Below are 22,188 nucleotides of genomic sequence, written 5' to 3' on the forward strand. Positions count from 1 at the left end.
CAGAGTCTCTCTCCTTCTAAGTGACAAAACCCTATTTTATATCATGCGTGTACTCAGGAAGTAGAGGAGACAGCTAAGACTTTTATTAGTTTTAAAATGCCCTTTGATACTGCCAAGTATGCATCAGTATAGAATATTGGAAAGTTGGTGTCAAACTATTTGATCTAGACACAGGACATAAAACAAATCTGCCTTCAAACCTGTAAAGAAGTATGCAAGAATCATGCAAACTCAAAAACAAAACACAAGGGCATGAAAATCTACCAAAAAGATTCAAACCCAATGAAAAGGCAGACATACTAGGTCATCATCATCATTAGACATGAATGGAAAGGGAAGTGAGGTTCTTGACCATGATCTGATTAACCCCAGGGCTTCAGGATGGTGTTCCAAAATGAAAGCATTGTTTTCACTGAACAGATATCAAATGTTCTGAGGTGTCTTGCTAACCTCTTTAAATCCCTGAAATAAAAAAGGATTAAGGAATGATTAAACAGAAGAAATATATCCTTGAGAACACTGAAAAGGGTAACTGAAGGATTGCACACTGAGAAGGTTCATGATTGATTATTGTCCTTCCACGCCTAACTTCATGTTTTCTTACAACCCACTTTATAGGTATTGAACACCCTTCCAAGCCAGATTTGTCAGACCTCCATCCACCTTATACTCATGGGGTGAAATCCTGTCCTCATGTAACTCGGTGGAAGTTTTGCCAGGCCTGGATTTCACTCTTCAACCTTCTCTGAGGCCCACAATCACAAACAGAACAAATCAAATCCATTCAACAATATTATTCAAGTTATTTCCCTCTTCTGAGTCCCCTAGCACATACCATGTTCTCTATCTGCCTTGTAGATTGCCAGCGCTCTGGTACTGTAGCTGTACCGCTCTGAACACTTTGATGAGACACAATTAGTAATAATCGACTCTGTGTGAGCTCCTAAAAATATTGTGAGATTAATTAAACCCTCTTGGGCCTGATTCTCATTTACACCTAGGCTATGCTCCTGCAGTGGAAGGGAACCTTGAAGTGGATGCAGATTACACTCGCACTCACTTTAAGGCTCCTTTATGCTGTTAGATCAGTGAAAATGCAAATGAGAATCAAGCTCCTTTTCTTGAAGATGTAAAAGACTTCGTTTCTTGAGAGGCAGCAGACTCTGGAGGAACTAGATCAAGTCTGACAGTCAGGAACTCCTGGGTTCTGCTGTGGACTCACTGTGTGGCCTAAGTCACTCTACCTTTTTTCTCCATTGGTAAAGTGGAGCTAATAGTATCTACATATCTACCTCCAATGTGTAGTGTGACTTTAGGTCTTTGCAGCACTTTGGAAAATACAAGTGCTAAGTATTATTATTGATGATGACCCAATGTGTTAAAAATGTATTAGCCTTAGACCCAGTCTTGCACTCATTTATATTAATGGCAAAATGTTCCTTGACTTCAATGGGCAATTTATTTGGCAGAAATAACTTGTTCTTGCCAATAGACGTTAATTAAATTCCTATCTATTAAGAATTCTCTGGTAGCCAGTTATTTCCAAGTGCATTTTAATGAGGAAATCAGGTGGGGAAGAAGCACAATTTTTACTGGACTGCTTAAAAATATCCTTATGCAGAAGTAAGAATTTGTTGTGTAAATACAGAAACCTTCTGGGGTGTCTTAAGGAGGTTGGTATCAAGGATCTGATCTGTGAGCCATTTAAGTAACTGGGATTCATTTTATCCTAATTTATCCACAGGACTATTTTTACAAAACGCAAGGTAACTCACAGAATCACAGGATAAGAGAAATTTAAGCATCACTTACAAGTCCGCTTTATTTCTTGCAATTTCTTATGTACCTCTACGAACAAAAAATCTCTGTAAATAACTCTGGAGATCAAATGAGAGAGGTGAGGGTGAGAAAAATTCCCAGTTGTATCCTTCATAGGATAAAAGACTTATCAGATCTCAGCTCACTGGGTACTTCAGATTTATATAATTATTTATACAGTGCACCTAAGTGTGCTAGGCACTTATAGCCCTGGGTCTTTGCAGAGAATATGGCTGTCATGTGGAGTTATTTTCTATATGTCTATATTTTCACTTCTCATGAACATATGGTGGATTAAAGTCTATCAAAAATTTCCTGTGCATCTATCACTAAAAGTAATGACAGAAGCCCCAGTCCTTGGATCTGGCTAAGCTGTGCTTGGCTTAGTACATGTGGGGATAGGGAGATTTTGGCAATCTATGATTTCCTTTGATCCCTGTTTCAGTTAGAACAGCCTCAAGGGACTCACCAGCTGGCCAGTTAAGACAGGTGTAAGGTTGCTTTATGCCACCAGTGCAATGCAGAGCAGCCCTAATGTGGCCAAGGATCCAGCCAGGAGATTTGGGGGATTTATTTGGCAGTGTTTAAATAAAACTATGAAGGATGTTTGTGGATTTTATCAGATGAATGTCTGTCCCTGTCAAAAAAAAAAAAAAACTTCTCTGACTAGTTGTAAATGATTTTGGGAGAAGTGATTTTAACTCAATTGCTTCCGGCATCCTGTTGTGTTTTGAAATCTGCATTACAGACCCAGTGTGCAGGCCCTTACAGTACTTATTTGGGCAATTCTTATTTCCTTGAGTAGTCCCATTGATTTCTGTGGGAATATTTATCTGAGTAAGGGATTGCAAGGTCAGGCTTTAATATTTTTTTCCGAAAGCAGACACTTGTTTTTGTGTGTCGCTACGATACCGGTTACAGACCATGCCTGTCTTATATTGTGTATCATTCATCCATCACAAGAGACTATAAAGCTCCATTTATGCAGTGTTACATAAATGGTAATAATTAATAATATTTCAAACAGAATCTAAACCTCCTTGATATTTCAGTCTCATTTTCGGGTACACATTATTTGCAATGATTTGTCTGCTATGTCTAACTTTGACATTATAACCTTTCCATGTGTCATGAACAGATATCACCATGTAACTATATTACTGCTATGAAGCAAGCTAAAGAATTGAATTATGACCCTAAAAGCCTCAAAACAGTTAATATAAATATGAGAGATGGCTGGGTTTAGAATGTTGTGTTCAATATTGCACTGAACAGATCCAATGATTTTTCAAGTCTATCAAAGGTTTATGTACAGAAATAGAGTAAATGCTACCAATCCTTCCTCTAGGCACTACTGCAATACACATTAATAATAATAATAATAAATTGCCTTTTTTATTGAATTACTGTATGTTCCAGTTGTGAGAGTGAGCATTTATTTGGCATTTTCAGCATATTTGAACTTTAAGTTCAAATAGCCATCAAGTACGGTTTCATATAGGGTTATTTTGCCTTCTAGAAGCCTTAATATAGAAGAAGAATGACTAGCACATTTTCTCGTCTCCTGGCTGGCCACAAAACTGCTGTGCTCTTTGCAACAGTTAGCACAGGGGCCTTAACCACCGGATACCTATTGAATCATCAGAATGTGAGAGCAGGATCTCATGAAAGACGAAAACTCTTTCCTCCAAGGTAAGTCATTTGGATTAAACCTTCCACTGAGCACCCAGCCCAAGTAGCTGCTGATGCTGTCTGTGGGACTAAGAGAGAAGGAATTGTCCCCCAGCAAACTGCAGAGCAGCTACAGAAGTCACCATGGCCCAAATGTGGCACCTATGCATGTGGGAAGGGAGGAGAAGAGGAAGGGAAGATCCTTGTAAGTTCAAAGTCGGAGAACAGGATCTCTTACTAGTAACCCTGGTTTTAGATAGATTCAAAATAGCATGAACAATAGTCTTCAAAACCAGGAAGTGTAGACATGTGCAAATGTAAAAAACAAAACCACACACACAAAGATTGTCAAACCTCAAATAAAGTTCAGTTTTGGTTCACATTTCAGGCAAAGGTTCAGGATGGTCCTCATTAACTTATCAGTCATCTAATTCCTAGGATTCAGAGGGGTAGTTGGAGTCTGTTTTTGGAGTTTTTTTGTTGTAGTATTGCCACTTTACAGACCTCAAAGTGGCAATACTACAAAAAAACCCTTCAAAAACAGACTCCAGGGAGAGACTGCTGAATTGGAATTACTTTGCAAACTGGACACCATTAACTTAGGCTTGAATAGAGACTGGGAGTGGATGGGTCACAACACAAAGTAAAACTATTTCCCCATGCTTATTTTTCCCCCCTACGGTTACTCAACCTTCTTGTCAACTGTTGGAAATGGGCCATTCTGATTATCACTACAAAAGGTTATTTTTCTCCTGTTGATAATAACTCACTTTAACTGATCACTCTCGTTATAGTGGGTATGGCAACACCCATTTTTTTCATGTTCTCTGTGTGTGTGTATCTTCCTACTGTATTTTCCACTGCATGCGTCTGATGAAGTGGGTTTTAGCCCACGAAACCTTATGCTCAAATAAATTTGTTAGTCTCTAAAGTGCCACAAGTCCTCCTCGTTGTTTTTGCTAATTCCTAGGAGTAACTGTTTGCTCAGCCAACTATCTGTGTAGACTCTACTGGAGGGAAGTTTTTTATATTTTTATGTACAAATGATAAGGTGTTGGCCATGGTAAATACACGGAAGAGACACAACTGCTCTGCCTGAAATATTCCCACAGCAGCTATAAACTGATTGACTGAGCATAGAAGCTAAATACATCCCTGATCGGACTAGGTTGACCTCACTAGACTTGTATTAGCTTGAATTTGGTCCTATTTTTGAAAAATGACAATATGGGCCAGTTTGTGATCCCCTTATTCATACTGAATAGTACCATATTTCACAAATAGGCCCAGTGAGGTTGCTGAGATTCCTGTTAGAGCAAGGTGCTACTAAACCAGGATAAAGATGTCACAGTCTGACCCATTTAAAAGTATTACCAATGCTTTGTCAAAGGACGTAGCAACATCTTCACAGAGCCATAACTAGGGCATTTTTGCAGGTGGGGCAAGTAAACATATTTGCACCCACTACCTTTTTTCCCCACTTCATTTCTCTGCCCCATTTTCCCACCCCTATGGCTTTGTGCCCTGGGCAGCTGCCCAGCTCACCCTGCCCTGGTTACGACCCTGCCACTTCACATGCTAAGAGCTGAAGATTTCTTTACTGATGGATTATAATACTATACAGCTTTCTTTAAATAATAAGATAATTAAAACAACTCAGAACTAGTATAAAAGGGCTAGATTTTCTGCAGGTATAAATCAGAATAGCTCCACAGAGTGACACTTATTTACACTAGCTGGGGATCTGGTCCACTAACTTTACTTGTACTTCAAGTTTTATCAAAAGCGTAACCAAATGAATTCCGAACATTGTTCATGTTCCTCCTATCTGTGCTAGTGCTTCCCACTTCCATTGTAAATATCTTTATGTACTGCTAATGTAACTGGCAGCCAGTGCAGACTGGGGGTGGTGGTGGTAAGAGCTTGTATGCTTTTGTTTCCTTTCTACATTTTAATGCCGTGCATGTATCAAGCACCAGGCGTGCTTTTAAACTCTCTGCTATTTACCTCAAGCTTCCTGATCCACTGCAGAGAATAATATCCATCAATGCGTGGTAGAATGACACAACTTTAGTTTAAGAGAGGGAAACAAGCAGACCAAGTAAGCACTCTTTCTGTCCCCTCTCCTTCTGATACGTTCGTAACCTGGCAAAAAGAACCAAGAATTACAGTTTGTTACCATGTTAAATGTATTTGTCTTTTTCACCCCTCAGTGCAGATTATCCTGATCTCCGCAAACATAACAACTGCATGGCTGAATGTCTCTCACCAGCAATATATGCTAAATTAAGGGACAAGATGACTCCAAATGGTTATACCCTGGACCAGTGTATCCAAACTGGCGTTGACAATCCTGGCCATCCTTTCATTAAAACTGTGGGCATGGTCGCTGGTGATGAAGAATCTTATGAGGTGAAACATTTTTACTACGCTGTAATGGTTAGTTTGTACATTATACTTCATGAGCGCTTGTTAGGACAGCACAGATCTTTCATGAGAAGTGCACTTTTAAGGTAAATAGCACACCAGAGTGTGTGTAAACCACAAACCATATGGGTAATACTGGTGTTTTCTCAACAGGAGGTACAATGAACAGGAAACATCATTAAAAGAGCCATCTATAATGTTATCCAGGGTAATGAAGTGTGGGCTCACAGGAATAATATTTTATTTGCTTGCAAAAGCTACACTCCCTCCTGCTGTTAAATTCAGTTTGTGGCAAGACTGTGTGGAAACATGTCACCAAACTGAAATGATGTGGAAATTATACTTTAAACAATCAAACATGGTAGAAGTGAGAAGAAATTTTCTTCTGAAATATGTGAGATGCTTGACAGCTAGACACTAGGCCTTTAGGGGCATGACAAGTACCAAAGATAGAAACATAGGATTAGGCTATTTTAATTCTGAAATAAGAAGTTTGAGACCTGGAAAAAACTGGCTCATTGTTATAACACTTTTCCAGATATTTAACATTAAAGCCCTTGCCTATATTACGCTAGAATTTTTATTATTCGTTCTCTTAATAGTAACAGCCAACATCCCAAATACTGGGATGCTAAGGATGGGGTTATGATACAGGTGACTCTGTTTCATCGGGCTTGGAGCTGTGACTGAGCCTCTTCTGTGGAAAGTGTAGATATCGTCTTCAGTACTCAGTCATCAATATGCATACACATCAGACCAAAACCTATACAAAAACCGCTTCAGTCCATCCAGCCAAACTAAAAAAATACAACAGAGCTCTAATTCTCCACTCAGAGGAGGTGGGGTGGGGCCGGGCAGGAGAAACTAATTGCAGCTAAAGTTAACCACCTTAGAGCTCAATACTCAGGTATTATCAGCCTTACAATTCTCAGGGGAAGGATGGGAGCCAAGTCAATTGACCATTATTTCTCTCCTCTTTTCCCAACATTCCTCTACTAGCCCCCCTCCCTAAATCCTTCCCCTGCCCCACCCTGTTTAAACTGCTGATCTCATTCACCTACTGTTTTGAAATAAGGTGAATATTCTATCAAAGCACTACAAGTTAGAGAGGCAATGGAGTCTAATGGATAGGGCCCTGGATTGGACTGGATCTCAAGACACCTGGGTTCTATTCCTGGCTCTGCCACAGACCTGCTTTGAAAATCACTTTTTGCCTCAGTTTCACCATGCACCCTTTGTCTGATTTTATTTAAATTGTAAACTCTTTGAAGCAGGGATTCTCTCTTACACAGACATACTATGTTGCTTAAGACTCCAGTCTTCACCGGAACCACTAGCTGCTACTGTAATACAATCAAATAGTAACAATAATAATAATAATAATAACTGATTATACCAGTTTTAGACTAGCAGAATTCTGCTGATTTCAGGAGAGTTCTGATTTATTCTAGTTTAAGAGAAAGGAGAATCAGGCCCCATGTATCAGGCCCCATGTATCTTCTGATGATCTCTTGAGAGCAATTTTGCTCCAAAACCTCAAGCTGGCTATCAGAGCAGTTAGAATCAAGAAGAAACATGAGTATACAATTATGAGATGTTAGATGAGAGTGTAACACACATCCCTAGAAGGATCAGTATCACTGGAGACTGAACCCAGGATCTCTGGATCACAAAGCATGAGCATCTCCTGGCTGAGCTAAAAGACCCTTTCTTGTCAGCACACCAGCTTTAGCAGACTCATCAGCCTCTCTGTGGTCCAGCCACTGCAGTGGGACAGAGATCCACGCTGTGTAACCATGGATTACAAGAGGTAAGGAAAATGGTGTTGAAAATACTCAATGCTGGATTAATATGCCTTTAACTCCACAGGTATTTGCTGAGATTTTTGACCCAGTTATTAAAGTGAGACACAATGGCTATGACCCTTATGTAATGAAGCATCACACTGACCTGGATGCATCCAAGGTAGGATCAAATTTTGAATCCTTAATCCTTCAGCTTCCTATCATGGAATGATATGCTATTTCATAGTTCAAAAAATGTTCCCAGTGCCAAAGAAAATGAGCATAGGGATAACAAAGCTGTGATGTCACGATGACTGCGCTTAGCAATGCTTTATTCCCCCTTCCCAAGCAACTTTTTGTGTAAAACATGGCACATGTAGAAAAGGATGAGACTGGATTAAATGATGCCTGATTCTGTCCCCTGTCCCTCTTATGCAAGGCCCTGTGTAATAGGTGGCACATTACATGATCCTTCCCTTCCTTAATGTCCAGGCAGAACAGCATCCCTTCTATTATTTATTTAAATCTTAAACCCAATTTATTTGTGGGCTGATCCCAAATTTTAAAATTTCAATGTGCTAAAGATTTTAGTTCTGGCCAGAGTAAATGAATTTTAGAACTGGAGGTATGGTGGCTGGGTAGGGGACAATTGTAGCTTTTGGCACCTGAAGAGTCAGGGGAAGTGGTTTCAAGTGCTTTGGTAAATAGGAGTCCGTTCTGAGGGTTTTGGTCAGGAGCTGGCATGTATTCCTCTCCCGCCCATACACACTTTGGGCATGGGCAGAGGTGACTTTAAATGTCTTCCTGGAAGCACGGCTGCTGCTGGGCTTCAGCCTGGGCTTGCTGCTGTTGTTATCACTCGTTCATAATTTGCAAAAAGACCTATTGAGCTAACTCTGCTGGTTTTTCTGTTGTTCCACCAGTCATTTTGGGACCTCTTCCATTTTTCTCTGCGCATACAGTGTTCAATGCCACCCTGACAACACATGTAAGCAGGTAGCATTCCCACCCTGTTCCAAACAGACAGCTGCATGGTGCTGAGCACCTCTATTTGGTTCTATATCGGTTTTTATACTACACTTACCACTGTAGTGTCTGACTGCTACTTTGACCCCAATCTAGCAAAGCGCTATGGGACTATTCTTACTTAAGTTAAGCATGTACTTAAGTGTTTTGCTGGATCAGGATCAGAGTACTGTGCACTTTGCAGGATGGAGCCCAGAGTGCACGCACACACTAAATATGATCTAAATTTACCCTGGGATTTCCTTTATTGTTGTCTTAGTTAACAAGAAATATAAGCATCATCTTGGGCTTGGCTGTTTCTAAGCAACTTCTGCCCTTGTCCCTAGTTCTCTGTCTTTCAGGGAGCTATTGAAACAATGTAATATATCTGGCTTGGAGTTAAGAGGACCCACCTGGTCTATTGCCACAGTGAGTCAGCAAAAGCACTCTGGATCTCCATGCATAGTGCTAGAACCTGACACCCTGATGCATCTGTCTGTTGCATTTCTGAGAACCCAATATTAGTTGTAATCATTTGGCTGAAGAGAACATATGAAGGGACATTCTTTTCATAGAAAGGCAGATTTTAAACTTACTATATGTAAAATGGGGCACTATGTGTAGATTTTCATTTCTTTCATTAGATTACCCAAGGTCAGTTTGATGAGCGCTATGTCCTATCATCACGTGTACGTACTGGTCGCAGTATCCGGGGTCTCAGCCTTCCCCCTGCCTGCTCCAGGGCAGAGAGAAGAGAAGTAGAAAATGTTGTGGTCACTGCTTTGGCTGGGCTCAAAGGAGACCTTGCTGGAAAGTATTATAGCCTGACCAATATGTCTGAGAAGGATCAACAGCAGCTTATTGATGTAAGTACAAATTCCAATCTGGAGTCTTAGAAGATTTTCATTAATGTATATCATTTAATCACATTTATTTTTATTGCTGTCTTTCTCTCTCATGCATACTTTCCTGCTTACGTAATGAAGATACTTAGTTATAACAGTATTCCTGTAGTTAATGGTCAGTATGAATTTCTATTATAAATCCCAATTGTATTGGCTAAAATATTGGCTTGGGCTAAAACTTTATACACACAAGTTGTATTCCAGGAGTGAATTTTTGCATCAAATTAAAATTCTATAAATATGGCTACAGTCACCACGTTGGTCAATGGTAGCTGAAATCTTGTGGGTCAGTTTCCGGTTTGGAGCAGAAATTAGTGCAGAATCAGTATTTTTAGTGCTATTTGTTTATTTACAAAATGTCCACTAGTCCTGTTTTCCTGAACTGTGATAGGCACAAACACCATGCAGGCAACATAAGTCCCAATCCTACAATCACTAAAACATGTGATTTAAGGATTTGCATGGAGGAAGCATAAAGATTTTGGTCATGGATTTTTGTCATATCAACATGTTGCTGTATTCAGATGATTTGAGAGATAAAGGTTTGCAAGTGCATTACTGGCATAACAGGTAATAAGAATGTATTGGGTAAACTATTTTAAAAATCCACAAGATAATCAATAATATTTTAAAGTCCTTAAATATGCATTTTTGTGAGCCCCAAACAATGATTATATCCTATCAGCTGTATTTAAAGAACATTAGTCCATAAAATAATAACCAAAATTAAAGTATTAATTAAAGTAAAATTAGTGTAACTACCATTAATGCTGCTACTTGGTATCACATTCAGATTCAGTCCAAAGGAACTGTTAAATCAGCACAAAACCGAAAGAATGGGTTAAGCGTTTATTTCATAGAACCATAGAAATAAGGGCTGGAAGGGACTTCAAGGGGTTATTTAGTCTATCTCCCTGTGCTGAGGCAGAGTTAAGTATCCCTAGACCATCCCTGAGAGGTGTTTGTCTAACCATTTTTAAAAACTTCCTGTAACAGGGATTCAACCTCCCTAGGTAACCTGTTCCAGTGTTCAACTATATAGCTAGAAAGTTTTTGCTAATATCCACCTAAATTTCCCCTGCTGCAAGCTAAACTGATTTCTTCTGTTCAGCAGCTCCCTGGGGAAGGATCATTTCTTCTGTTAACTTAAGCATAGAAGGGAATGGTAGTAGAGAAAAGCATTTCATCCATAGCTGATTCATGCTAGTTCCATCTGTCTGCTGGTACCTACAGGGGAAACTGGTACTGGGTACAGGTTGCACTAGGAGAGAGAAGGGGAAAACACAACAGAAGCAGAAGTGTACAGTTCTTCTGGTCTAATGGAAACGCAGTTTCATCATTCAGGTAATAGGTATGATCAAGAAATGACTCTACTAAGGCCCTGCTCCTGCAATGTAAGATAAACAAACAGAAGGACCCTGCACCTTCCTGGGTTCACTTTTAGTTCAGTGGGGCTCCATGCTGGCACCAGCAGGAGTCCAACAGGTAGAGGGGCCTAAAATCCAAAATGGAGAAAAGAGTAAAGCTTACTCCCCTGTCTACATCATCTTATTTATACTGGACATCCTTCCTCCTCACCCTGCATCAGACCCTAGATACGTCATTTAAAAAAACAATTGACATAATGGTCATTGAGGCTATGAGAGCTAAATACATTCCCTTGTTCATAACCTTCCGCAACGAATGTGAAAAATCAAATGCTTAATTGTTGGGGGCGGGGTGGGGGGGAAGAGGAACAGGTCAGTGAGAAGAATCCGTTGAATGAGATTAGGTCTTTCAGCATGATACATCCCAAACTGTGCTGCCAAGTGCTACAGGTGTTCAAGCAGAAATAGAATCTCCCTTTGAGAAAAAGAATGAATTGGTGGTACCAAAAGGTACCAAACCATACTCTATTTTAATTTCTCCCATGATATCCTACTCAAAAGAAATTGCTAAAACAATACACTCAAGATATTTTATTTGCAGGACTGCCACTAGACATTTTGCCACCCTTAGGCCCGCACTCTGAAAACTCTGTACATTATGGTTTGCAGTAATGTACATTAACACGGTGCTGGTCAGGCCTCAGCTGGAGTACTGTATCCAATTTTGGTCACCAATGTATAGAAAGGCTGTGGAGAAACTGGGAAGGATCCAGAGGCGAGTGACAAAGATGATCAAAGGCTGAAGGAACTAGGTATGTTTAGAGAACATGACACCAGTCTTCAGATACTTGAAAGGCTGCCATAAAAAAGATGGAGAAAATTGTTTTCTCTTGCCACAGGGGGCAGGACAACAGGCAAACTTGGTTCAAACTCCAGCATAGCAGATTGAGATTAAATCTCAGGAAAAACTTCTTAAGTGTAAAAACCGTAGGACAATGGAACAGACTGCCTAGGGAGGTTGTGGAAGCTCCTTCCTCCTTCCAGATTTTCAAAAGGAGGCTGGATAGTCATCTGTCTTGGATGGTTTAGATCACCATTTCTCAAATGCGGCCATCAGCAGATTTTTTATGGCCGTGACAACGGCCAAAGCATTGGCGGAGACTGGGGAGGACGGGCAAAGCATCTATACCTCCTTGCAGAGCCCAGCCATTGCTCCTGAATAGCTCTTATCAAGGGCAGCGAGATGCACCACGTTGGTGTTTGCTGTGGTGGCACCAGCAATGATCAGTGCCCTGCATTGTGTACTCTTCTTGGGGGCTCTGGACAGTGCCTCTGGAGACACGGGGCCGGTATGCGCGGTGCCAGAAGAGGCTCATCACTGGAGGTGGCTGTGTTTGGTTGCCAGAGCGCTCCCCTGCTCCCACCAAGCCAGGGCATGGGGAACTTGGGACTCCACAGGTAGCTGGTAAATTCCTAACCCACCTTCCCCAAGGTGGGCTCTTGGTGAAGGGCTGCAGAAGACAGAGACAGCTTTGTCAGAGCGGCCACCAACAAGAGTTGGTGGCTGCACTCTGAGACCACCAAAAAAAAAAATTGTTTAGACACACCAAATCCTCCATCTTGGCAGGGGGTTACACCAGATGACCCTTGCAGTTCTATGATTTTAACTCCCTGTGGGATGTCTTCCCTATTTTTTGTGGTGGTACCCACCCTGCATTCCCAGGAGACTGACTTCACATTAAGTAGTAAGGGCCATTGTCTGGCTTCTTGGAAAAGGTGTGTGCTCTTTTAAGGCCTAGCCAAGGAGTGACTTTCTACTGAGGACTAGATCAGTGTGAAGACGCTGACCCATCTCTCCCCCCAAGAGGAGACCAGAAGAGAGGGGGGGACTGCAGGAAAAGCCCTCTTTTACCTGGACGAGGTGGAAGTGGGTTTTGTCAGGATGCGCTATAGGCATTATGCTAATTGCTCCTTTCTTGGGGGGCTGGGAAGGAATTTTTCCTTCACTGCCGGATTGGCCAAGGTGAAGTGTGGGGGTTCCCTTCCCCACAGAGGGTTTGGGGGTGCTTAGTTGGGCAAACATGAAACAGGAGTTAAGCTATGATGTCGCAACACATCATGTAAACATGGGGCAGGTACTCTGAACGGAAGGAATACAGTGGTTAGATAAAATGGACTGATAAGGAGCTTACAGAAGTATTCTTTAAAGGAGCGAAAACGGGGGTTTCGGGACTCCTATGACTAGTACAGCCGGGAGCCAACCCCTCACCCTTTATAGCCCACCTTAACCCTCATTTGGTGAGGTCCCAGCCGCAAGTTGGCTGGGGACCAGGATGGTTAAAGGGGAGGGCTGACAGAAGCCCCCTGGATATATGTTGAAATGATTATAAAATACCTGCACTGTACATGTTTATCTGCCGGGTATTCCCAGACATTTAAGAATAATGTTGTGGCCTAATTAAACCACGTCCAGTTTTCCTGTCCTTCTTCCTGCATAGCCAGACAACTCTCCTTTATCACGCCTAGCCAAAAATTAGCAGCAGTGAGAACTGGTAGTCACCAAGCCTCCGTCTCCAGAAACACATCTGAGTAAAATGCTTTCTATCTGAGGTCAAGGAACTTCAGCTTTATGCAACTTATTTGTATACCAGTGACTTTCTTGGCAGTGTTAAATGTTCAGAACAGCATTACTTCCCTGAATTCAGTTGCTTCTTTCTCTCTTTATCTCCCTCCCTCTTTTTTTCTCTCTCTCTCACACATTTTGGCTTTCAGGACCATTTCCTCTTTGATAAGCCAGTGTCCCCTTTGCTAACATGTGCTGGGATGGCACGTGACTGGCCTGATGCCAGAGGAATCTGGTATGGCATGTGAAGTGTGGAAGTTTGTATCATGTGCAAGTGATTTTATTACGTCTCTCCTTGCTTGTCCTAACACTGCAGCTGCCATTCCCTGATACTGACTACATACTTAGCTACCTTTAAAAATGTTTTCTTTATTAATTGTTCAAGGAAATATAGAAATAAATAATACAACAAACAAGGCTTTCCATTAATGCAACAATCATGATCATCAGCCACAACACAAGGGAATATAAATAAGACTATTGCTTTAGTCTTTTAGCTTCTGTTTTTTATAAATAAAAATTCAGCACAAAAGAAGGGCCAGCGAATGACCATAAAAAACAAGTTATAAATGTAATCTAAAAAGCATGAATGAGCTACCTTAAATCACATGTATGAGACCTCAACATTGCATCTTTTCCCCTCATTTTGTTGCTGATGTAATTTTTTTTCTATCAGAACTGTGATTAAGCTTTCCTTCACACATGCAGAATAAACTGAAGGAGTGTTATATTTTCATTTTTTATCATTACATGTTCTGCTACTTAATGAACACCCATCATTTCTTGGAATTAGTTGGAAGATGCAATTCATACGCTTTTAGTGAGGCAGATCTTTGTGTGGAAAAACCTTTGCATGTATTGCTCCACTCCAAATGTTTTTTTTAAATTGTGTCAAGAAAAAATTATGTGGGACAGATTAGATTATGTTTGACAGCATCTCCAGCATTTACTGTGAATATAGCCAAACCAACTTTATGTAGACCCCATCCAAAGCCTACCTGAATCCCACAGGAGTTTTCAATTTCAATGGGCTTTGGATTAGGCTCCTGGTGCCCAGAACAAAATCTTAAACAGGTTTTACTAGAAGAATTATAAGGATAACAAATGGGTGCATAGATTTTATGAACTGAAGAGAACATGTACAAATAATGCATGTAGCCCCAGTGCATCACCTGAATAAACCAGATCTGTGTTTGCACATTTTGCATGTGAAATATAATTTATATTGCATGTGAAATATAACTTGCTGTAACTGGAAAGTGACACTATGAGCCGGAATTTTAAAACTTGGTCTCTCTTATTGCATCACAATTTGTAGATACAAATAATTGTGGGCAAAGTTATATGTTAGGACAATTTAGCCTCAGAATGAAATCCTGGCCCCACTGAAGTCAATGGCAAAACTCTCATTGACTTCAGTAGGCTCAGGATTTCACCTTATGGGTGGGAGTTTCAAAAGCACTCAACATTAGCCTCACTACTCTCCCTATGGTCAATTATACAAGTTCCATTTAATTCAGTGGGAGCTGAGTTAGGCCAACACTGATCCCTTTTGAAAATCCCATCCTAAATGGCAGATGGTGACTGCAAAGCAGGTACTTGGATATTTAAGTATGTCTGCTTTCACCCACAAATAACTGCCAGGACACATTTGCACCCGCAATTATTTGCATCAGCAAATTTCAAGTACAAAAAAGGAGGCCCAACTAAAGCCAGGCTAAAAGTCAGGCCCTCTATGGGCTTTAAATCTTAGACCTACTGTGCTTTACTCCCGATGTATTATTCAGACTGTTTGTATGAACAAGTCTCAACCTATTGGTCACAATTTATCTGATTCAGGAAGACTAATCCAAAGGCAGAGAACGTGAAGAAAAGCAAACAGTGATCCCAGTTCCTACTTGTCACTTTAAAAGCATGACCATAACTTATCAATTTGAAGCAAAAGTGGATACCTTATCTCCAGGCACTTTATCTTGAAAGATAAGTCAGCATCTTTATTAATGTACTGTCTTGAAGCAACATTTAGCTGCCTTCTCCCAATGGATAATTTGATTTATATGCCAGTCGTGTGTTACCAAGTGATATAAAAGGAACTAGGATTTGATTTAGAAGAGAATACAGTTAAATAGGGTCAGGTTGCCAGGCCCCAGGCAGCGTGTAAGCATCAGATTTTCTCACTTCAGAAAGCTCTAAAATCAACGAATAACTTCCCCAATGATTAAAGATGCAGAACTCTGCTTCTCCAGTTCCTAGTTCCCCTAGCTGTGTGTTCCTACGGATATGTTCTTGTTAGAAGAAAAAGTGTACTTTCTAGTGCAGCATCAATACAACACCAGTGTAATCAATAAACAGTGCTGTTATCATTGTGACCTAAGGAACCTGAAGGATTATGTTACTATTGGTTAGAGGAATGAAACTGAGAAAGGCCTCAATAGCTCTTATTCTTAGCCCCGTCACTCTGGTATTATCTTGCAGCACTTGTCCTGTGCACAATCACGAGCTAGGAAAGGATGGAATTGAAATTAAACTGAGAATGATGAGAATTATTTCTGACGGCTTATCCCATTCTTTAAAGACACAATTTTCTTCTCTCAAATAGGCATAACCATGACAAAACATTTCTTATCTGGATTAATGAAGAAGACCATACCAGAGTGATTTCCATGGAAAAAAGTGGCAATATGAAAAGGGTGTTTGAAAGATTTTGCCGTGGTTTAAAAGAGGTAACAACTCAGGCAGTTTGCGTTTTAATTTTTATTATTCCTGTTTGTTAGTCATTAAAGTAGTGTCACCACTCATTGATATGGTTAATACTGAATTCCCTTTCACTATTTTTAGCAACAAAATTTAAAAAAATCAATCCAAATTATACCCCACTTGAAAAGCAACAGTAACAAGGAAGTAAAGACACAGTGTTTTCATATTGTTAGCCAAAATGTAGGGACAATCAAACCCTAACAGTGCCAGAAGTTTTACAAAATCTAAAGTCAACTGAAATTTTTCTCCTTTACTATTATAAACAAATATGCATTGCCTTGCAGTGTTTTTCACCCCAACCTGTAGCACTGAGAACCTGAAAATGAAATTTGTTAGAAAAATTAAACCGACGTCCTTCATTTGATGGGAGAAATATATAAAGGAAAACAGCCAAAACAGTGAAAAATTGATTGGATTTCTAAAATTCTTTCAAATTCTGACACAAGGAAAGATGATATATGTTGGTTTAAAATTACACACCAAAATCTGAGATTTTTAGGACAGCAAAGTCGTCTTAAATACAAAAATTGCAACCTTAGGCGCTGGGCTTGGGATAAATCTGTTTAGGCTTTTTATTTCAAGTTTGCCAAAAACATATAAATATGAAGAGAAAAATCTATGTTAAAATGCTGTGAAGGTTATAACATACATCCAGTTGAGCTAGGCAATCCAGCTAAGACTGTAGGCTGGATCTGGTCCCTGATGTAGCCCATTGTGCTGCTCTGGCAGTGAGAAAGGGCCATCAAAGCTGCCTTAACTGAGCAGGTGAGGATTCCACCCTGCACCTTGTAGCAAGGGCATAAAGTGCATGCTAGGGGTGTGGCCAAGGGCACAGGACATTCCAGAACACTGCTGCACTCCAGCTGATCCATAGATGGTGCAACTCCTGCTTGTGGGCTAATACCAATTGATGTACTGGGGACTGGTTTGAAACATAGAGGATCAAGCCAACACAAAAGTGACTTACAGATGCCTTTATGCCCCTCCTCTTCTCTAGAACGGTGAGGGCCCCAGCATCTGGTCCATGTTCTTCTCAGAGGCATTTATGACACTGTACTATGTTGTACAAGGAGGTAGTGCAATGCAATTCTTCGAGCCAGGGACTAGGAGTCATGGCTCCTGGATTTTATTCCCAGCTCTACCGTTGACTCTGTAATTATAACTCCTACTAGAGTCAGTGGATATGAACTCCTGTCATTTGACGCAGGCAGAAATCTTTTGTAACTCTGACACATGGCATATGAGTGAAGCCAGGAAATAAAGACTCGTCTCTTACTAGCAGTCCTGGTGTTATTACAGACTCCCTAGTTGACCTTGGGGAAGTCCTTTAACCTCTCTCTCTGTCAGTTAACTCATCGGCAAAATGAGGATACTTAGTTACCTTCCAGGGGTTTGGTGAGCCTTGAATAATTAATGGGCCTGATTCTCCTCTCACATCAGAATTGCACTGAAACTGCATTGAATTCAATGGAGTTACTCATGATTTGCAGTAGTAGTGTTAGCAGTATTGTCAAACTCAGGGATTCAAAATTCAAGTGCCAGGGCTTGAAAATCATGAATTTTTTAAAAATAATAAACTTTGGGTCCTTTTATTAGCTCTCTGGTGTTTGACCCTTTAGGGTTCATGATTTACAGCTCTTCTCCACCATCACAAAAGCTAGAAACTTACTTTGATTTCAAATGAAAGTTGAGAGTCTTGTGTAATTACCTGACTCCACAATTTAAGCTTTCAGAAAAATATCAAATATCCCAAGATTTGCAATAAAATCACAAGATGACAACACTGTGTATGTGAGAGGAGAAAGTTTATAAAGTTCACTGAGGATATTGGATGAAAGGTGCTGGATACATGCAAAGATTTATACCTCAACCATAGTTTCATTTGCACATAATCTTGTGTGTTTTATATACTTAATGGGCCAAACTCTGCCTTCACTTACACCTATGCAACTCCATTGACATCAGTGGATTTTTGTGGGTATAACTGAGGGCAGAAATTGGCACTGTGGGTTTAATAGTCAAATTCATGAAAGACAGCAAGAATATCAGATGTCAGCAACATTATCATAAGATGAGACATTTGTGTGCGGCAGTTTTCTGGGTTTTTTTACCTGCAGGTTGAACAATTAATTAAAGAACGGGGCTGGGAGTTCATGTGGAATGAACGCTTAGGATATGTTCTGACCTGTCCTTCCAACCTGGGAACAGGATTACGTGCAGGAGTTCATGTTAAACTTCCAAAACTCAGCAAGGTATGTAAGCCATTAAAACAGCTGTGATGTAAATCAGGTCTTCATCTGACTCAAAAAGGAACAAATGAAAAAAGAACAATTCACAGTGTTAATGTACTTAATATTATGTGTAACTATGAGGCCCCAGGGACAATCTGTGACAAATTGTGCATATTTTTATCCATCAAATTACTGTATTTGTTATGTGAATGAATCTATTCACCCAACAGCCACTCAGGCAGCCCGTATACCAAAGGCAGTGGAAAATATCCATCCCTGCAAGTATTCCTGGAGAAACTACTGAAGTAACTGATAACAGTATTTCCAGGAGTCAATACAATATAATATATAAAATCAGTATATCCATAAAGCCTGTAAATAAATAAATGTCTCTTGTGCTAGGATCCCAGGTTTTCAAAGATTCTGGAGAATCTGAGGCTGCAGAAACGTGGCACTGGTGGTGTGGACACAGCAGCTGTGGCAGATGTGTACGATATCTCCAACCTGGACCGCATGGGCCGATCAGAGGTAATATGTTTTTTCTAGTTTTAAACTCAATGAAGCAGATCCTCAGCTTGTGCAAATGGTCATAGACTCATGGGAGTCAATTAACTTCAGTGGAACCATTTACTTCAATGAAGCTATGACCATTTATGGCTACCACTCTGAAACCTGTTACTCACATGTGTAAGTGTTTGCATCACTGACCCCTAAGTCAATCAAAATATACGAGACCATGAAAAAGGTCCAAATATACAAGAATGAAAAGCATATTACAAGATGCTATACATATATGTGTAAGGAGCTAGAAAAACTGTATGGTACATTGTGTTGTTTGAGAAACAGCATGTCATTATGAACTATATAACATTTTGAAACGTTTGTGTGCTTTTTGCTAATTTTTCATTAATACAAATATTTATATTGCATAGTTCATTTACATAGAGTTTTAAAAACATGGCTTAAGCCTTTAATCCCTTATTCATGTGAAGATTTCAACTGGTCAATGAGGCTATGTGTGAGTAAGGACTAATCGTGTGAGTAAGGATTTGAAAGATGAAGCCTATATCTCAGACCTATTTCTACCCTGAAAAGCTTTCAATGTAAGACACAGCAAACACACATAAGAGGATAGAAATGTTTTATTATAGAATATATATTTTTCAGTACATAATAAAATAGATTTCATTGTGTGATAAACCTGTTTGCAGAACTAAGTTATGTCCCCAATGGCGCAACATAAAGTTGTTTGGGGTTTTTTTGTTTCAGTTACTGGTCAATGCAAACTTCATACAAAATTATTTTCATCCTCACAGCTGCAAAATCAGACCTCTGATTTCCCAACACAGCTGGTCTGTAAAGACAATAAAATAAACTGCTAAGCCACTGAAATGCTTTATAGTAAAAAAACAAATCCCTTCAAAATCCATTATTGTACCAATAAAGAGACACTGGGATTTAGCTTGGGTAATCAGTTTTAACAAACCAGTTATTAAAGATTGCTAATGAACCATTTCATGAAGATTTTTTTAAAAATAAGTTACACAGTTTGCTACCTACTCTAAAGTTCATAACACCAGGGGAGCTGGTGCTGTCATGCCACAGGGTTTGGTAAAACTCTCCCCTCTCAGACTCACCTTGTCTTTTTTTTTTTTATTCTTTAATAGTTTTTAAAGAGATTACACAAACGCATCTGTTGCTTACTGTATGGAATTGGAGGTTCTGCTGCTGCTTTTGGGACAAGACACTGGGTCTGATTCTGATCCCACTTACAGCAGTGTGACTCAGGAGTAACCCCACTGAATTCAATGGAGTTATGCCTGGTGTAAAACCAGTATGAGTTTACAATCGGGCCTACTGCCAGAGAAATGTGGATTATGGGCTTGATATTACAGTTGCTATAAAGGCAAAACTCCCTTTAGAGTCAATGGGAGTTTTTTTCTGCATAAGAGTAGTTGGTCACTTGTTGTAGTAGCATCAGAACAGCTCATTGGCAACTGCAAGGACTTTCCATTCTGAAATCATGCAATAAAAGGATGACCATAAAGTAGTCTGGTCCTATTCTGACAGCTGATAAGAGGAAGTGCGAAACACTCCTTTCCATTCCGAATTTGAAAGATGTTTCATTACTACACCCGCAAGACAACAGCCCAACAGCCATTTTGCTCACTTCAATATTTGATGATACTGAAAGAACAGTCTAATTATTTTACAAATCCATGACATCTACAGTCTATCCTTAATATTTTTCCTCTTATGAGGCTGAAGGAGCTGAAGACTCTCACAAAAGAATCCTTTTGATAGGGATGAAACCAACACTTTGTATTAAGGGTCCAGTGAAAACCTGTAATATGTAATTGAGAATAATAGTCTTCCCATAGGTTTTCTGGTTCATCCTATAGCAGTCTATAGAAGGGCTACGGTTCTTTATTACATTCTATCTGTAGGCTGGTTCAAAAAGCTTATAGATGGGCTATCATTTTCCATTGAATTCTATAGAAATTTTCCATCAAGGGAGTGGGGGAAGGTGCAGCACCCTAGCAGAGGTGGATGGATGGAGGCATTAAAACTGTGAAAGGTATGCCTTCTGGGTAATGCTCCGAGTATGCTGGGAAGTGTGTAGCCAGCACTCCTTCAACACAGACATCCTGACATTGGAGCCATGCCTCTACTTAGATATGCCCTGTTTGGAGCTACTAGCTCTGTTGGCACATAACAACATAACACCGTAACTCACATAACAACATAACCTAAATATTTTGGGTATTTTTTCCTATCTAAGGTGGAGCTTGTCCAGATAGTTGTTGATGGGGTCAATTATCTGATTGACTGTGAGAAGAAGCTGGAAAAAGGTCAAGACATCAAGGTACCACCACCTTTGCCCCAGTTTGGAAGGAAGTGAGCTTGTTACAGATGATTAATAACTGATGTGAAATATGTCTGTTATTCAGACAGAAAATTATCTCTGTATATCTCAGGGTATAAATAAGATCCTGACAACTTGTGAAATAAAACATTACCTGATGCCTTACAGATTGTCTGTCTGTTTTTTAGTAGCTGGTTGGGTTGGCAACAGTTAACATTCAGAAACCAACACTGTAAGTAACATAGTAATGACCAATAAATAGATTTTAATGATTGATAGATATGAAAATGCTCACGTTATTTGCTAACATTATCATCCAAGTCTCCTATGATTATGTATCACTTAGTATATGAAATATCTTTTCTACTTGGTATTAGACACTAACAGGGAAAGTCAGGGAACTCCTGCAGAATGAAATAAACAGCCTAGAAAGTTTACCAGAGATTAAAAAGATTATGGATGATCTCATGCTGTTCTTCCATTACTGTGAACTTCTCATTCCCCTGCTGATCATATGTAAATGGAGCTTCCATTGTTTTGATTCTTCTTTCCCTCCTGTCTAAGAGAAAAAACCTGTTTCTCCCTTTGTTTGGTTACAGACGTCAAAGCATATTATCTGTGAGTATTCATATTTCCTCAGAAAGCATTAATACATGCATTTCACAATATTAATCACCAGTGTAAGATTATCTTTCATAAAAGACCTTACTTGATACACGTTTATAATACAGTAA

General features: G+C 39.9%; 1 protein-coding gene across 1 annotated transcript in view; it reads left to right on the forward strand.

Moving 5' to 3' along the window:
• Nucleotides 1-21,609, forward strand: part of CKMT2 (creatine kinase, mitochondrial 2) — a 35,444-nt gene extending 13,835 nt beyond the window's left edge. The window contains exons 2-10 of the mRNA XM_073344382.1: nt 3,338-3,510; nt 5,703-5,901; nt 7,786-7,881; nt 9,350-9,571; nt 13,750-13,835; nt 16,200-16,323; nt 18,475-18,609; nt 18,991-19,116; nt 21,371-21,609. Coding sequence (XP_073200483.1) covers nt 3,359-3,510; nt 5,703-5,901; nt 7,786-7,881; nt 9,350-9,571; nt 13,750-13,835; nt 16,200-16,323; nt 18,475-18,609; nt 18,991-19,116; nt 21,371-21,490 — 1,260 coding nt within the window. The 5' untranslated portion in view covers nt 3,338-3,358 and the 3' untranslated portion in view covers nt 21,491-21,609. The remainder of the gene's footprint in view (nt 1-3,337; nt 3,511-5,702; nt 5,902-7,785; nt 7,882-9,349; nt 9,572-13,749; nt 13,836-16,199; nt 16,324-18,474; nt 18,610-18,990; nt 19,117-21,370) is intronic.
• Nucleotides 21,610-22,188: the final 579 nt, after the last annotated feature.

Source organism: Lepidochelys kempii, chromosome 5 (genome assembly GCF_965140285.1).
Source record: "Lepidochelys kempii isolate rLepKem1 chromosome 5, rLepKem1.hap1, whole genome shotgun sequence".
NCBI lineage: Eukaryota > Metazoa > Chordata > Testudines > Cheloniidae > Lepidochelys > Lepidochelys kempii.